General features: G+C 40.2%; 1 protein-coding gene across 2 annotated transcripts in view; it reads right to left on the bottom strand.

Moving 5' to 3' along the window:
• The window catches only part of FER1L6 (fer-1 like family member 6), a 67,085-nt gene that overhangs the window by 28,907 nt on the left and 20,385 nt on the right, over positions 1-17,793 (bottom strand). For both annotated transcript variants that reach the window (XM_069005443.1, XM_069005444.1), the window contains exons 11-21: positions 16,555-16,904; positions 13,789-13,897; positions 11,866-12,046; positions 8,825-8,945; positions 7,428-7,528; positions 6,671-6,761; positions 5,781-5,900; positions 4,569-4,721; positions 3,038-3,224; positions 2,359-2,483; positions 350-484 (exon numbers count right to left, since the gene is read on the bottom strand). In XM_069005443.1, coding sequence (XP_068861544.1) covers positions 350-484; positions 2,359-2,483; positions 3,038-3,224; positions 4,569-4,721; positions 5,781-5,900; positions 6,671-6,761; positions 7,428-7,528; positions 8,825-8,945; positions 11,866-12,046; positions 13,789-13,897; positions 16,555-16,904 — 1,673 coding nt within the window. The remainder of the gene's footprint in view (positions 1-349; positions 485-2,358; positions 2,484-3,037; positions 3,225-4,568; positions 4,722-5,780; positions 5,901-6,670; positions 6,762-7,427; positions 7,529-8,824; positions 8,946-11,865; positions 12,047-13,788; positions 13,898-16,554; positions 16,905-17,793) is intronic.

Here is a 17,793-nt window from a genome sequence, read left to right as displayed (position 1 = left end):
CTATATTCAGTCAGTGAGACAGCATCAGAATCTGCATGGTCTTGACCCAGACTTAGATACAATATTTACAGTTGTGTTCAAGGGACCTGGGGGAAAGATGCTTCTGATTTCTGCATGCTGGTCTTTGGCAGCAAGATTCACTTGGGGAAAATACAAGGCCACATCTTTGCAAGGACATGTAGGGTATCTCAGGGCTGTTCTCAGATGTTAAACTGCAAACCACAGAATCACTGAGCTCTATTCAGCCAGGTGATCCATTTAAAGCCTATTCAGTGATTCAGCTTTGCTTCCACGCTTGCAGTAGCATGTAGGAGCCCAGGTTTTTTAGTGAGAAGAATTTTGAGCTTACCACTGCATCATCATCGTACAGCTCGATGACAATCTCTGGTGGGAACTGGGCAATCTCCTCTTTGTCACCATGAAGGACGACGCTGTTGAAGAGCAGTGTCTGGTTCCAGGTGGGAGATAATGTCTGAGAAATGATCTAATGGAAGAGAGGAAATGTTTAATGAGCTGTCTGGTTGTCTGTCCTTCAGCAGGACATGCTCATCTGCTGATGACATCCTTTCCCACAGCCTGAACAATGCCACATCTGAGGCACCCCATTTTTTCAGCAGCTCCTCCTAGTTGGAGGAATATGACTCTTTTGCTTTGAGGCTGGTATCTCCAATTTCTCCATTTCCCTGTTTGCCTCACAAATCCCTGGCAAGCATATCAATACATGACAACCAGTCTGTGTAGACAAACTTCATTATTAAAGTTAGAGGAAAGCTGCTGGTTTAGGAAAGCAGGCACATGCCAAGTCCTATTAAAATAAACCCTTTGCCATAAGTGAGGCCAATTTTCACTTCTCCAGGGCACATTTTTAAAATCTTATTTTTAGTTCTGTGTAATGACACTTAACACTTTATGAAAAAAAAGATATTTTCATGAATCACTCAAAATAAATTGGAAATTTTTAATTTGTTGTAATTTGAATTAGGTGGATGCTTATAGCATTTCATCATAGACAATGTTTTAACTGTCTAGGCAGAAAATATATTTAACAAAGATAACATTTAAAGAGGAAAAATGTGCCAACTTCAAAATGACTGTCAACTTGTTATCATTCTTTTGAATGGAGATAAGGCTCTTTACTACCGTTTATTGGCACTTGGCTGACACTTATGAAAACATGCAAGTTATTCAGGGGGTGAATAAACTTAACACTTCTGTGCCTATAAACCACTATTTTTCCTGGGCCAAATTCTACTTTCCAGAATCTGGTGCATCTAGACACAAATTTAATTGGATTCGTTCACCATCTTCTATTAGAAGTTAAAATCACATTACGGGAAAAAATCAATTAATAACCCTGAGGCAAACTAACTAAGGCAAAGTAACCCTGATGCACAAGCAGGCATTTACAATTTAGAGAAAGGTTTTTATTTCTTGCTCCCTTTGGCACATGCAACAGAACTTGCTTTGTAACAGAGTAAGTTGTCAGAGGAATTTTAGAATTAATTAAATTAAAACAGTCATCTGTGAAGTTTTGGAGGGAGGGGTTGGATGGGAGGGTTAAATACTTTTTGTGAAGCAAGACCATATTTGGCTCAGCAAATTCTGTTTGTGGCATCATTGTCAGAATTCCTGCCCAATTTTAACTCCAGGGTAGTTGTAAAGGGCTCAGGATTTTGAAAGCTAGTCTTCATGTTCTGTGAGAGACCGTCCTTGTGCTCACTTTCCTGGGCTGTACTTCAACTGTTCTTGCTGAAACTCTGTAGAAGTTTCCACTTCTCTCTAGAGGCCCCACAGGAGACCATTTGATCCCTGGAGTTTCCTGAGGGAGATTGGAGACCATTCCCTATGGGCATATTTTAGCACCCTTTAAGTCTCCCACCTCTCTGTTTTCAGCTCATTTCCATCTTAGCGCTCTAAAACCACCAAAGTGCTTTGCCACATTCCATCACAAAGCCATGCTGGCTCACATGGCTACAGAAGCCATAGAAAGGTCTTCACTCTGCTCAATGACTGAATGCATAGGCTAGTGGAAAAGAGAGCCATGAGGGTTCATCCTTATATCCACCTTTATACCTAGCAATGACAACAGTCCAAATTTAAAACACATTAAAAAAGATGTGAAGAAAGGTACACGTACTGCTGCGCCTCTTATTAGAGTAGTGAGTAACATGTAAACTTTTGCCTTGTCTGCAGTGGACTCTCAGGATCTGGTCTTTAACAGCAGGCATCTGACTTTTCCTGCTAGGTGCCTCCTTACAAAACCAAGGTTTTCCCTTTTCAAAACTTAATTGTAAAAAAAAAAAAAAAAAAAAAAAAAAAAAAGCTTTCACAGTCACCAAAAGAGACTTTGGAACTTACTTTTGTGGTCTGGCAGCGTGATGTGAAGGTAACCTTTGCAAAAGGATCAGAAAGTCCAGTGCTGTCAGCGGCAATGAGCCCCCTTGCCTGATACATGTGGGCTCTCAGCTGGAAGAGGTGCGGGGCTACATCATGACAAAGAAAACAGTAGCATCAGCTCCGTGGAAATAGTGTAGCACATGGGTAGGAGGGCAAGAGCATCAGCTGCTGTCCAACCAGGATCTGACAAGGGGTACTGTTGCTAGTGCTGTCTCACTAAAGAAACACCTGAGACACTCAGAAGTTGTGCAAGACATCTGAATTCACTTAAAATCAGTTATGTAGGTCTCCACTGCAAGGCTATTAAGTGCCAATTTTTATCTCCCATCACTCTTTTATCTACTAGGTGTTCTATGCATCATCAGGAGAACTGAGGGATTCTTCCTCTGCAAGGAGACAGATCCATGGGACAGGGAACAGAAAATGCAAGCAAACAAGTTCTTTCTTTCCCTGACATTTACGAAGTGTCCATGGCAAAACTGATGACTTGGCAATTACGCCAGCCTTTTCTGATGAGAAGAAACAAAGCCATTATCATCTTAGAAAAGTTACTTTATATAGGGGTTGTGCCACACTGTGAACTAGTGCTTTTGAGGCCGTTTCTCTTAATTGTTAATATGGAGAAGGAGGAATGTCTTACTTTTATACAGCAGGCAAGCAGATGAGGGCACCACACTGTGCCCTGAGCTGGTGTTAGATGGCAATTCAATGTCATATCCTACAGGCAAATTCTCCATGGCACTGTGGGCATAGCTGGTAGGTCCAAGCCATAGGTAGATGTCCACCTTTGCCTGCACAGTCCAGCCCAGTGGGCGCTTGCCTGGAAGCTTAAGAAAAAAATCCAACATCACCAACAAGCTCAAGAGAGACGGCTGGATGCTGAGTCTCATCAAGCCAGAGTGAAATAAAGAACCATTCTCTGAGCTGATATACTGATAAATGGCATTTCTCCACAGTGAGTGGCCCTGAGACGCATTTAGCACAAGAAACTTCTGTGATTCTCAGGGCAGGAATTAGTAGTTTGCTCAACCAACAGTCTATGTAAACTGCATACTGCCTAATATGCAGAGGTTGTGCAGGCTACCTTATAGCTGCATACATATAAGTGCTATCTTATGCCCTACTTTGCCCAGACTTCAGCCCACTTTCCATTTTATGCAGTTTTGCTAGTCTCCAGTACTTAGTCCCATGTACTAAAAATATTACTCCATTGGGCAGGTCAGAAAACATTTCCATTGTAAAATGTTACTAGGCTTGACCTATTATTTCCTTTTTCTTCCTTCCCACTTCATCTAGATCTGCTAAGTTCAGAGTTTAGTATTGTCTGTTCCTAAGGTAGTTCTTCATACTGAAGGGGCTGGATAGTTAGTTGCAGAATATTTTATTTCATACAGGCAAGTAGCACTTTGCTTAGCAAGTAGTACTTTGCTTAGCAAGTACCTATGGCAAGTATCTCAGGATCTTGGATGTTTTTATCTGCTCTTTAGCTGTGCTTTATGGGAGTATTCCCAGAAGTCCAAGGTAAAAAACCACTAAAATGTCATTATATGAAGTTACTGTTGTCTGGAGCATTTGGGTTTTTCCTGATTATCACAGTGGCAATTACATTGCACAATATTCCACTCTAGGTACTACCAGTCCCCCTGTCTTTGTAGGAGTATATCCACTAGGGCTTTCCTTCAACATGAATAATCCCATAACAGTATTTTGGACATATATTGCACAAACTTAGGCATGTTTTAAATAGAAAGTATAAATAATTCTTGTACTACCCCTGAATACCTAGGTTTCCTTGCTGAGTTGCTGAGTGCTGATCTCTCACCAGTCTCCTCCCAGACTTTCATGTGCTGCATTCTGACGTTTTTGCCAGCAAAGAGGCTGAACCTTTTCTATTTGTTTATGTATACAGACATTGATAAACAATGTTCTATACTTGCCATAAGAAGTAGTAAGGGAATTAATTGCTCATTCATCTAAAGCCTGGTAATGATACAGTGCTTAAAGAATGACAAACATAAATGAAAGAAGCAAATATTAATAAATGGCAGATACAAATCTGTACATATTTTTACACTACAAAGATGAATCTGTAAAATATCATCCCTGGAAGAAATTTGAATACCTAATGCCCCCCAGGCATTACCTGTGTTTGCAGAGTGCCAAAGACTTACTTTCAGGAAATGAGTTTTAATCTTCCCACAGTCCTTGCCTCTCTGCTCTTTTGCTGGGGAGTAGAGTATGCTTTTTGCTGGGACTCTTGCATATGCAACTCTTTTGTTGTTGCTGATCATCCAGATGAACACATCAGGCACTGTATTCTGTGGCTGTTAAACAAAAAATATTGAACTAAAATGGAATTCTTTCTGTGAGCCACCACCATTGTCTTTTTGTTGAAACACTCTGATGCCCTCATGGCTCCTGTGGAGTGGCAGATGTGCACCTGAACTAAAAGAGGCTGTCACTTCATGCTTTGCAGTCCACCCCTCCATTTCTAATTACAGCTGAAGGTAAAGAACTTTGTAGAGTGATTAAGGAGCACCCACTTCATAAATCATTTTAGGAGAAACTAAAATTAAGGATCTGGGTATAACTCTGTCCCAGGAAATAACCACAGACCACATAAGTAACTACCATGGAAATACCATCAACTTCATTATACCAGCAAACCAAAAAGGACCAGGACCAAACTCAAACACTAGCATATTATCATCTTTTCTGCTTGTGATGATGCTCAGTGAGATTACCTTGCCCTGTCCCAAATAATGTTTCCCCAAGCAAAGCTTCAGTGAGGTTTGAAACAAAGACCAGCCAAGGGGCTGTTCCCCAGAGGAACTGTAAGCAGGGTTACTCTGTTACTGGAAGGAAGAGAATTTGTGTGTAGGATGCAACCATGCCACTGTGCCACTTGGTCTCTGAGCCAGGGAACAGCCATGGTCCTGTTTGGTTTGTGAGCACAGGCAGCTCTCAGAGGCACAGCTCTCCAGTGGCTGGCTTTTGGCTCAACCAAATAAATAAATTCTTCTCTTATTCTCAAGCTAAATAATATAGACACCCCTGAGCTCATCTAAGTCTGAATCCAAACAGGTGTCCATACAGGTGGAGACATGAGTTCAGATCAGAAAGTCGGCTTCTCCAAGCCACAAAGTATCACATGACTTTATTAAAAAAAAATGTATCTGTGATGCATCCTCTCCATACCACACAGCCCAGCCTTTCCTACCCCAGTTTGATAACAGCTCCACTCAATGCAAAACAGGATTGGGTCCAGATATCTGAAGGAGAACTCTTTGGATAACCAAGCCAGGATTTATTAATCACATGGGATTATGAAAATTAAAGCCAAGTCTTGGATTTTAATTTTTTCTGAATTCTGTGTGGATTACCTCATCAACCAAGAAACGAATTTTATCTATAAAGCTCTGAGTCTCACGAATCATTTCATCTAGTGGCATCTTCTTTTTCTGCTGCTGAACAATTCCCTTGGCATCACTGGACATTGCTTCCTGCAGTCAGGAAAGACAATATATACTTTTCATCTGTTATCAAGTAGTTTGAACTGGAAGAGAAACAGTCTTTGATTCAAGTCAAAAAGAGAAGATGGAGACACTTTGTTCAATGTTTCTTTGTCACAACAGAAACAGATAAACTCTTTGGAGCTGGATAACTCCACAAAAAGTGAATGTCCTCCGTTTGGTCTTTGTGTGTATACTGCATGTATGGAAGTCCCCAAAAACATGTGATTGCCACCTGGAATTATTGGGCCTTAATCCTGCCAGAAGGCACAACCTTTTGTGCTACAAGCAGTAAAAAAAGCTAATAAATACTCAGATGACCTCCATCCAGTTTGGTTTCTTCTCACTGGTTCCCTGGAGGAGATTACTAGGTCCAGGAATATCAAATGCCAGACTTTACTAGTCTTGAGGTTCAGCAGCACCACAGTAGTTAAATGTCTAACAGCAGTGTAAATTTGGTGCTTTTCCACTAAACTCAGCATCATGCCATTTTAAGATGCATGGATAAGAACAATAATCTCATTATTATAATGTCTTATTTGTATTTAAAAGCAACATCTTTGGATTCATTTTAGTGTATCTGACAACTCTTCATTAAGCACAGTGGGATTTATTAAAAAATATGCTCATGGATACTATATTCATATGAATTACAAAGCATTCCCATATGGTGGAATCAAACAAAAAATAAAATGTCTACAACCAGTGTGCTTTCAGTAATCATCATTGCGTCGATGCTTATAGGAAAAGAACACACATACCAACTCTTGCTTGAACAGCATGAGCCTCTTTTTGTCCAAAGCAGTGTAGTTCAACCCTTTGGGCTTCTTTTCAGCAATGACCATGAACGCCCTAGGACACATGAATAGCAGGTTTTCTAAATCTGTTATTTTTTTTAATGTGAGAATACTAATGTGCTAAAATACATTGGAATGTTCTATGTCTACTGCAGTACATGAAGCAGAAGACAAAGATGCTGAAAATCTCTAAAATATTATGCCACTATAAGATTCAAAGAAAATAATCCAAAACCTCTGCACCACACTTCAGAGAAATGGGTTAATAATATCTAGAAATAAGGGGTTATACCTATTTTGAGCCCAATCATTGTCATTTGACACAGAGCCCACTGGATCCATACTAATATGTGGCATCCTTTGTTTTTATATTAACCTTGTCTTTTTATTTTTTACAGTGTATCTATCACACACTTTATTAAATCCTACTTATCACATATACAACATATTCTTAGAGTCCTGAAAGCCAAAATAATATGACAATGATTGGCAATCGTCTATTGTCAGTTCTGAATATGGAAAATAGCAATAAATATTTTCTCAGTCTAAATAGAAACTGTAATTTGGGAAGGCCTTTACTTTTACAGAAGAATAAATAAAATATATATCTCAGTAAGTTTACTGTACTTTTTAAAAATTATCATCAGTTTCCTTGTCTAGCCTTGAATTTGTAGCCAGCATTAAATTTGATTTTCTGTATGCATCTAGTAAATGTTATTACCTGCTTTGATTGATAAAACCATTTAGGGTCTTCTTCATTTTCTCCTCAGCTGCAGTCTCTGAAACCTTGATCAAGTCCTTTACTTGCTCTAATGATTCTTCCTATGAAAAACACATGAGAAAGCCATTATGCACAGGAGGGCACTCTGTCATTCTGTCGGTGTTACAGCACCATTTATGACTAGCAGGAATGAGGGAGGCTCATTCAAAGGGAAACTTTGTGGCCTGACAGAAAGAACCTTTGATATATCACTATACTTGAAGTGCACAGAGAAAAGACATAATATATTTTGACCTTTTCCCAGTCTTTCCAATTACTAGTCCAAGCTATTAATGCTTGGAGCAACTTTGTGTTCTTACTTCTTTGAGGAAGATCAATCAGTGGGAAACATTATCTGTTAGGTAGGAGAAAAAAAGCTAGTTCTTCTTGGTTCTGTTTCTAACCCTGCTGCTTAACTTTAGCAAGCTGCTGGAGTTAACATCTTAAACTTCAGTGGTCACCTAAATCCATATGTAAGGTCCATCACAAAACCTGCAGTTGTCCATGAGGAATGTAGTCTGTTCTCACAAGCTAAAATAAATAGCTGGATTTCCAGCAGGGCCTGTGGGTGTTCAGGTGCACTGACAAACATATCTCTCCACATTTGTATATTCAGCTGTTTAATTTTCAAATACCTGGATTCAAAATGTTGGCTTATAAGTCATTGTATTCTCCTGATACAACCTTGCATAAGTATGACTTCAGTGTTACTGCTCATGAGATATATATGGATAAATGAGGGATGAATCAGACTCTTAATCTGAGTGCCCCACATTAAAATATTCAACATTAGGAGTCACTTTTAAAAAAAAACAAACAGCAAAACCTACATTCTTGAGACTGTTGATAGTCAACTTTAAACAAGGGCAGGAAAAAACCATCATTATGGGAGAGCACTATGACTGGGACATCAGAGTGACTGCCCTTAAGATAATATGCCATTCTGTCTCTGTCAATGTTTTAGGAAAACTAAGAGCAAATATCGTCCTTTAAGGAGTGCCCAGCGTAAATATATGGCAAGAAGACATTAGAGGAAGAGCCACAGGAGACAGAATTGCTCTGTATCTCATATTTTAATTGTTTGAATGTTTTTACAAAGAATAAAACATTGCTGAGGAAAGAAGGCAGACCTACAGCCAAAAAAATATAGTTGTGGTCAGGAATACTTGGGCAGCTTTAATAGTTCAAAGCAATTTGGGGGGGAGAAAAAGGAAAGGGTTAATATCAGCTACTTTCTCACAAAATTAACAACAAGGAATGCAGCTGGGCAAAATTTTGAAGGCCAGATTTGGAAAATGTGGCCTCTCACTGCTATACTTTACTGAGTACAGGAGCCTGGGAGGATGGTTGCCACTTACCAGGTGATCTGCCATTTTCTCAAGAGTGTTGGAGGAGTACAGCCGGAAGGTCTGGTTGCCCCAGTAGCTCTTTACACAGGTACAGGGCTTCCTCTCATCATATGGCAGGTACTGGTAGTTCCTGTGAAAACAAAGGTAGGGAGCAGATCATGAAGATGACAGAGCAGTTCAAGGGGAGGCAGAGCAAAGAAAAATTGTTTGGTTCTCTCACAGCACAGAAACTGTAGACACAACAGGATGTGTTCTCACAAACTGACAAGTAAATCCTGGAAAGAGCAAACACAAACATCACTTATGCTACCTGTGAGATCCCTGAAGATAAAAGGTTTCAGATCAGTGGATCTACTTTCAGTGCTTTCCAGGGTGGGAGAAAAGCCAGACAAAAAGGCATGCAGAGAAGTTCTGAAATACTATTAATGGTGGGAAGCCACGAGGGAAAAAGGAACAAAGACTAATATCTGATCACCTCTCCAAAAGCAATAGTTCCACACACTGCACAGTGGGAGAGGCATGGCAGAGTCTCAACACCACATTGCTTCCACAAGATGCTCTTTCTCAGAGTTTGTGGAGACTGACATTCCCTATCAGAAACTGATCTGCAAGGCCCTGCTTAGTAAAAGTAGTACCAAACTCATAATAACTCAGTGATAAAATGGATCCACTGCTCTCTCTTTTCACACTGTTGATCTTAGGTCCAAGTTGTCAAATTGACTCTTCTCGTAACTCTGCTTTGTGTGCTCAGCTGCATGAGTGACTTGCACTGAAAAAAACGCTGGTTATGCACTCTGCATAACCAGAGTCTCTGCAGACCTGCCACAAAGCTTGATGTTTTGATTAGAGCTGTAATACATACTATGTCAAGTTCATATATCTGATAAGCACATTGTCCTCCTTTATATAAATACTACAGCCTCATGAAACTTAATTGCTTGGCCACACTGGATTTAACAATAGAGGAATAGAGGTCTCCTCATTTTCCATACCAATTGTGGGACAGTGGAGACCTTTTTAATGCGTATGAACATTTGCAAACCACTTCACGTTCTTCTGGCCATGGCTCTAATGGCCTCAGATAGTCTCAGTGATTTCAGGTAGAACTGACCACATGTGTTTCATCATCAAACCAAGACCATGGAAATCAAATCACTTGTTGTTCTTGAGTGTCATATCAATGACTCCAAACTTCCACACACCCCTAAGAGGTTTATGTGTGATTTTTTTCCATTTAAAAAGATTAATATCGTCTCTGTAACTTCATTTTAGTGCCCCATGTGATATCAAAAGAGAGAGAATTTTCCATTTACTTTCTCCTCAATAACCTCCTACAAAGTGAGAATTACCCATTGAATTTGGTGCACAGCAGAGCTACACAGGCCTTGGGCATCATTAATTTTGGAGCTTCCATAAAAGAGAAAATCAATTCAACTATCTCCCAGGGCCTGAACATATTAACCTGAAATTCATAGACCTTATGAGCTTTTTCATTGGATTTACTAAGACGAGTATATAGCCATTAAAAAGTTCAAATGGAAAACTGAAATTTCATGTCTATTATTCCCACTATTACAATTTCGAGGAATTTGAATTTTTTCAGTGTTATCTTATCCTTAGTATATAAGTTTTGACATAAATGTGGAAAACTCCTGGCAGTATCATGGTGTCTGCTTTAGAAGCCTTATTGCTTTGCCTGATCCTTTAATTAGTTAGTGGTTTTAATCTCCAAAATATACTCTTCTTTTTGTTTTCCATTATTCATTTAAGAATCTAAAATGTAGTTTATCTAAACTACTGAATATCCCATTAAATACTGATTAATACTAAAAATATCCAGTGGTGAGACCAGTAAGATGCCATTATAGGAAGACAATGAAAAACTCATTAATTGGTATCTGTGGCTGGCCAAGCTGTTTTAAATAGCACAGGAGGGAATAAAATATGCAGTATTCTACATAAATTTGAGGAAAAGGGATCTTTAATGAGAGAAAACTTTATTAATACGGGAGCAAGCCAAGAAGCAAATAGCTGATTTGAAGAGTGATTCATTCTTTTATAACGGTTCTTTAAATCTAAATTCTTGTTAAGGGAAAACTAAAAAATCCCAGCTTCTCTCAGGGAGGATAATAATGCTCTGCATGCACCCAAATCTGCAGTTCTGTTAACAAGGAAAGGCAACTATCCATCTATCAAGCACTGAGGCTTTTTCCCTCTTTTTTTTACTTGCTGCAAAACCAAAAATTTTTACCATGATATTTTCATTCTTGTTTTCTTTCACTAGTTCTTATTTAATCTAAGTGAGCCATTGATTGCAGAAAAGAATGAAAGTGCTTTTTAAATTTAGAGATATCCAGAAACCAAACAGATCCAGATTGATATTTTCCTCCTGGTCCTTGTATCTGTAGACTGCTTGGCCTTCTAAAGAAAGAGGTACCATCTAGTCTTGGCAGTCACCTATATCGGGGATTGTTCTACCTACCAAAGCAACAAAGAAAATATTTCTTTTTATTAGCATCTTTCAAATGAATTAAACCTTTGTGATTCTGTTTATAAACAAGGCTATTTAGAAGAACTGTTCTGCATGTTTTCTTCCATTGCTCTCCATTTCTTTTCTCAAGGACTATTTCCTCCTACTTCTGTTACTACTTGCTGTTTAAGTCTGTATCTGTAATTATTAGCTCTGGAAAGTGTTCTGGGAAGCTGAATTTGCCTTGACCAGACTTCAATATTTCACATGTGGTATTGTGCTTCTGGAGCTGGACACTGGCTGGATGTTACTTGTGATCACAGTGTGGGACCCTAAACCAGGGATGACACTGAAGAAGTTGCGTTTTCCTGTAGCTTTTCAATGCACAGGTGTAACACAGCCCTTTTAGAAAGGGTGAAGACTAAAAAATTTACTGTTGTGAGAGATGTAATTGAGGACCTAAAAGCCTCCATTTCACACAAACTCTTTAATGCTGCCAGGGTTCCTCAATGAGTCCCACAGGATTATAAAATAAGAACCAGAGTCCTACATGATGAGTTTTTGAAACACAGATCCTCACCTGTTCCCACCTGTGATCAGTGGCTTCTCAGGAGGTGTGGTAGATATCAGGGGTACTCCAAGGCCATGAGAAATGTCATCTTCCCCCTCATGCAGAAGGCTTTCTTCTGCTTCTCCATTATGTGTCTTCTTTTTCCCTGCAGCTCCTGCTGACACCCCATCAGTAGTACTTCCAAAGTTACCTAGAGACCCAGGGTTACAGGAGATGTCTAACTTGGAGGTGGTAAACATGAATGGGTTTAAAAAAAGAAAACAACCAGTCATACCAGTGGGAAATCTTTGTCCCCTCCTGTTCATTTAGCTCTTTTAACCACACCACAGTTTATAAAGGTTGTGAGAGGTTATGTTTGTCTGTGGAATGTCAGGCTCCAGGACAGTGTTTCCTTACCTGTCCCATGTGACATATACCTAGTATATCACATCACTAAGTGATGTGATCCTCTGGTTGCTGGCCCCCAGGACCTCCAGCTTTTGCTAAAGAAATTCAGAAACCAAAACAATACTGCTGTTGATATTTCTATACTCCAGAGCCCTGATATGGCATTGATTTACACAGAAAATGTATGTTTTCTTCAAACATATGGATGATCATTTCAAAGTTTAGTCTCAGAAGTGATAAACTCTTTTTCAGACAAGTAAATTTTGTATAGTAGGGTTGCAGAGTTAGTAATAACAATGCTTTGAGGCCTCAGCTTCAAGCCTAATGCCAGACAACTCTGCTAACGATACAATCATCTTCCCTGAAAGGATTTTGCTTTAAAGGGCAATTAGCACTGGGAAAGAGGTACATCCATCAAACTGATAATTACAGATTTTAAAAGAGACAGGCAGAAAACAGTCCCTGCAAGAGAAGAGTATACTGAATCACCCCACATGACCTCCTGATCTGAATTGTTGGTTCAGCCTTTTGTGTAAATAATGGTAACTTGCCAAGTTTGGATCCAAATTTCCACTAATTTGGAAGCTAATAGATGTTCAGGTCCAGAATTCAGAGCCAGATTCATCTTTAGTATTAATTCTGACAAGAATCACTATCGTTTCTTGCCCAACTATTTAAATGAGTTTCTTGTCATTCTCAGCTCAGCTTCCTGCTAAGTTTCAGCAGGAATCAGTATCACTCCTTGATTCCCGTTTGTCACAGCATCTCTCCCTGCACACACAGCCTTACAGCTGAGCACAGTCATGGACGTGAGCAAAGACTGAAAGTGTCAGGGTGCTACTGTGCACCTGGGCTCCTGGTGGGTCTGGTACAGAGATAATCAAACCCCTGCAAGGGAAATGAGACCAATTTCTCTCTTAAGAGAAAGTTCTGCTTTGAAAATATGCACTCATTGTTCATGAAAATGTCTTCATTTTCTCTTCAGTCTGCTTCCATGGACAATCTAGCTCCATGATGAGGAGCACATGGAGTACGGTCCTGCTTTCCACTGGAGGAGGAAAGGACTTACCAGGAGAATGTTAGGACAAGCTGGTGCATTCAATTTGAGTCTTGGCTGTACATCACCCCCCTGCCACACTCCAGACCCACAGGTAATTAATGGGATTGGCCAAGACAATGGACAGGGATCCTTCCCAAAAAGGGCTCCCTCACAGCCAGGGACTAATTGCAATGGACATCACAGAATGAACTCCACCTGAAGTAAATTATGTGAGTTTGGTCTCACATAAGAGGCTAAATACTGACTAAGTTGCTGTATATAGTGGGTGAGAGGATTTGTATTAATACAGGGCATTTTGGGCATAAGACAGCATCAGTATACTCAGCTTGACAGTTATCCAGAGAAATGATAATCAGGGTTTAACTCAAATGTAAGCTCTACTCTGAAGCTGACTCCTGAACCCTGAGACACACCAGTCAGTAACACCTATCATCCCATTGCTCCTGAGGCTCCCTCTGCTTTGGGTAAGACCATAACACACTTACCAACAGAAACCTCAAAGGTTATTGGCTTGTCCCCAAACTTCCTATCAATCATTGTGGCTTCAAAAAATGTCCCAAAGAGAAGGAATTCCTCAAATTTCTCTTCATAGATCTATTGGAGAAGAAGGAGGAAAATGCTGGCATTTATTTTACCGTCTACTATTTCTTACAGCACAAAGGAAAAGCATAATGGTCTTTTGTGGAGTTTTCAGGCTCTGCTGGGCTCTGTTTACACCTATTGGAGACCCAGCATCTGCTTGTCCCTGGCATGGACTCTCAATCAAGGAGGGCCAGCTAACACTTCTGATGCTCTTGGGTCATTAACAAAAAAGCTATTAGCCCCAAACCAAGACTAAGCTCAAAGGTGATATACTTTATGGTTTGAGTTCTCCCCAGATTTACACCCCACGTGCTGCCATCTTCCCATCCAAACCCTTCTCATTTCACAACAGCTGCAAACCGAGGCCCATTAGGCAAGATCAGCACTAGCTTCTTCTGCAATGTGTGTGAGGCAATGAATAAAACATCATCTCTACATGAGTATTTGTTTCCCTGACTTCTGCAAAGCAGAAAAACTTTTTGACACAGACCATGATCTCTTCATTTTAAAAAACCTCTGCTATACACAGCAAAAGAGCATAGGTCTTCAGTGAAAGGATTAGCAGCATCGTATATCAAAGTCAACAGCACAAACAGATTGCAGCTCCAGAGTAACTTCAGCTTTTTATACTTTTCCAGTATGAAACCCAGAACATAGGGTGTCTAATAAAGCCAAGGCTCAGAGACTACCATACAAGCATCTATCTCCCATGATAAAAAAAACGAATTTTAATATCTTCTTGTTGTTGGAATAAGTCAATAAAGTTGTGCTGTGGGGATGGATAATTTGCCTCTGTTGTCTTGGAGGCTCTATGAGACATTTTTCACATTATTGGTAATGTCTCCAGTTCCTGCTTTTCCTTTCAGAGAGTCATAATACAATTACTGTCTACTGTAGCACGAAATATTGCTGAATGTCAAAACCAAAAGAATATCAAGCATCACTGTATCATGTTGTTGCCTTTTATTCCTTCTCTATTTGAAACTGAGACACAGCAGCTGGAAATAAATCCTTATTATTACTATTAATGTTTTTTGGTGTTGCAGCAGGGTTTGTTTCCCTACCTGGGGTATTTAGCCAGGACCTAAGACCATAGTGTCTGAGCTACTCATAATGGATTTATTGCATATAAAGGAAAATTTATATGGAAATAAATGTCTTTGAATGTCACCTCTATTACAGTCTTCAGAGAAGAACTGAGGGACAGAGGTAATTTACAACTATATGAGTAAATAAGTAAGAGCGGGGCACAAGTTCACACAACTGGCTTGCAATTGCCCATGCCAGTTCTCTGCTAACACACTCATTGACCCACTCCAGCCAGCCCTCATGCCAGAAGTGCCAGGGCACACGCCAAGGAAAAGCACTTCTCAAGGCTAGGCCTCAAGACCAAAGAATAATTGCTCCTCTTCTATTTACTTGTAGAGATGGAGTTGAAAGACCAAGAATCAGAACTAATGAAGGACACATATCTTAAGAAGTGAGCTGGAACTTGCACTACAAAAGCCAAAGTTTTGATCAATGATATAGATTCACAGAATCATCAAGGTTGGAAAAGACTTCCAAGATCATCAAGTCCAAATTTGACTGAACCTGCTCATTGAACTATGTCACAAAACACCACATCTACTCATTTTTTGAACACTTCCAGCAATGGTGACTCCACCACTTCCCTGGGGAACCTGTTCCAATGCTTAACCACTCTTTCAGTGAAGACATTTTTCCTAATATCCAACCTGAACCTCCCCTGGCACAACTCATGGCCATTTCCCCTTGTCCTATTGCTAGCTGACTGGAGAAGAGGCCAACCTCCACCTCACCACAACCTCCTTTCAGGTAGTTGTCGTAGATACACCAAAATGAGAGGAAAATTGGTTATGAGAATATTTTTTCCTATTTATTGGCTTAAAAAAAAGAGCTTGCTTATGCAGTAATTGCTGTTGCTCCCAGACAGTGACGTGGTGGAGCAGAGAATCAAAGCCCAAACACTGGCTCTGCTCCCAAGCCAACACGCCCTGCCACAACTGTCCAACTTTCTCAAAGCACCATAGTGCAGATCTTCCCATGATGTAATCCTATACAACAGGTGGAATTAGGCAAACATCAATTAACACTGTTTGAAACTGAGAATATAATTTTCAGCTCTTCTTCTGAAGAGATTATCAACCTAACACTAACCACATTTGCAATGTAATATTAAAGGAAGAGACTAAATCAGGCTAGACTGCATCTATCTCTCTGCATTTGCACAAAATCTATGTCAGTGATTCTCTACTGACTTCAAGAGACAACCATGGGTTTTCTTGGATGAATGCAGGAAGTCAGGCTTTATAATTCCCAGCTGCCCACACTGGCTCTCTATCAGATATTAAGTTAGATAAGTGTCTAGTAGGAACATGTGGATGCAGCTAGTGCAAAAGGAATAATAGGACAGAAGACTAAGTTTTATGAACACCAAATCTTACTTGATAGTTTTTTGACTTACAGGTACACACTAAACACTGCATTTGTGCTGTATTATTATGGGGACGTCCCAAGAATGTGGAAGCATGGAGAAACTAGGGAGCACAAAAAGCAGTATTATATGGCCTGACCCCAAACACACACACCAGTGCCGTTCTTGGAGGCTTACCAACACATAACAACCATTCTCTTGATATCATACTGACCTCTAAAGGTACATCAAAAGGCTCAACTTCCACTTCAGTTGAGTTCATCTTGTCTGAAGGAGAAGCTGACTTTCGGTCCTCTCCTGCTTTCTCAGTTTTGTCTTTTCCTTTGAGTGCTTTGAAGTCTTTATCTTTAGATGACAATTTGATATCCTTGATAATGCTTGAAAACTTCGACTCACGGGCTCCTCCTGAAAGTATCTCCACAGCAATCTCAAGGAAGAGACGTCCCCTGAAGGAGACCCCTTCTCCAAAACCTTCATTCAGCTCTTGGTGGTCATCAATGAGGCTGTGGTTCCTGGGTGAGCCATAGAGATTGATCCAGGCAGGCCCAAAGGTAGGCAAAAATCCTGGAGAGAAAGTACCTTTTGTGGCTTTTCTGTTAGGCGTTAGCATGCTCTCCTCACTGTCTGCTCCAAGAAATCTTGCCTCTAATGCCCCAAAAGCCAAACCTGGACCCATTTCTGTGCAGTTGGGGATCACTTCACACAGAGCACTGCTTTGCAGGGCAATTCTTAGACACCAAAGAACCTCTGCCAATACCCAAGCGACTCTGCTGGTTTGGAGCTCTTTCTCAGAAGGTCATGGTGCCATACATGCTGGGCAAGAGGTCTATTGCATCTCTTGAAAAAAGAGCTTGCCACTGCAGGCTAAGGGCTGGGACATGATGGGAGAGGATAGAAGCTTTCTCCTTTAGTTCAAATTGTTTCCAACTCTGTGTCACTCAGTTTATATGAATTTTTCTTTTATTTTCTGATTAAAGACTCAGACACACATTTGAATTGGCAGGTTTAAGGAGTCACTGTGCCTTCGCTGAGCTGTGATAACTGACCGTGTTCCACACATAGGTCACACAACATAAACAAGGCTATACATACAGACTCAAACATCAGTGAAAAGACTCCAGATAGCAAGCCTCTCCTCACACAGAGGATAACACACTAGTTCACAGTGCCTCCCTGGGCTGTGATATCACCCAGCTGAGCCTTACCTAAACACTTTGCTTCCAGTGGGTAGATCAAAAACACAAGCCCACTCTGCCGTTGATTTTTAGTGATTTTCAGTTTGTGGCTTCATTGCTCAACAGAAACTCACATGAACTATAAACTTACATCAGTCATCCCCTGTAGATTAGACTATTGCCACAGCCACAAAGATGGTACCAAATTAGGCAGCAATCCTTTAACAAGAACAACGTTAGACCCTCCATGCACTGAGCACAGTGTAATATAATGTGAA

Source organism: Aphelocoma coerulescens, chromosome 2, assembly GCF_041296385.1.
Source record: "Aphelocoma coerulescens isolate FSJ_1873_10779 chromosome 2, UR_Acoe_1.0, whole genome shotgun sequence".
In the NCBI taxonomy this organism is placed as follows: domain Eukaryota; kingdom Metazoa; phylum Chordata; class Aves; order Passeriformes; family Corvidae; genus Aphelocoma; species Aphelocoma coerulescens.
The sequence above is the reverse complement of the archived record's forward strand: the minus strand, read 5'-3'. Positions and strand labels throughout refer to the sequence as shown.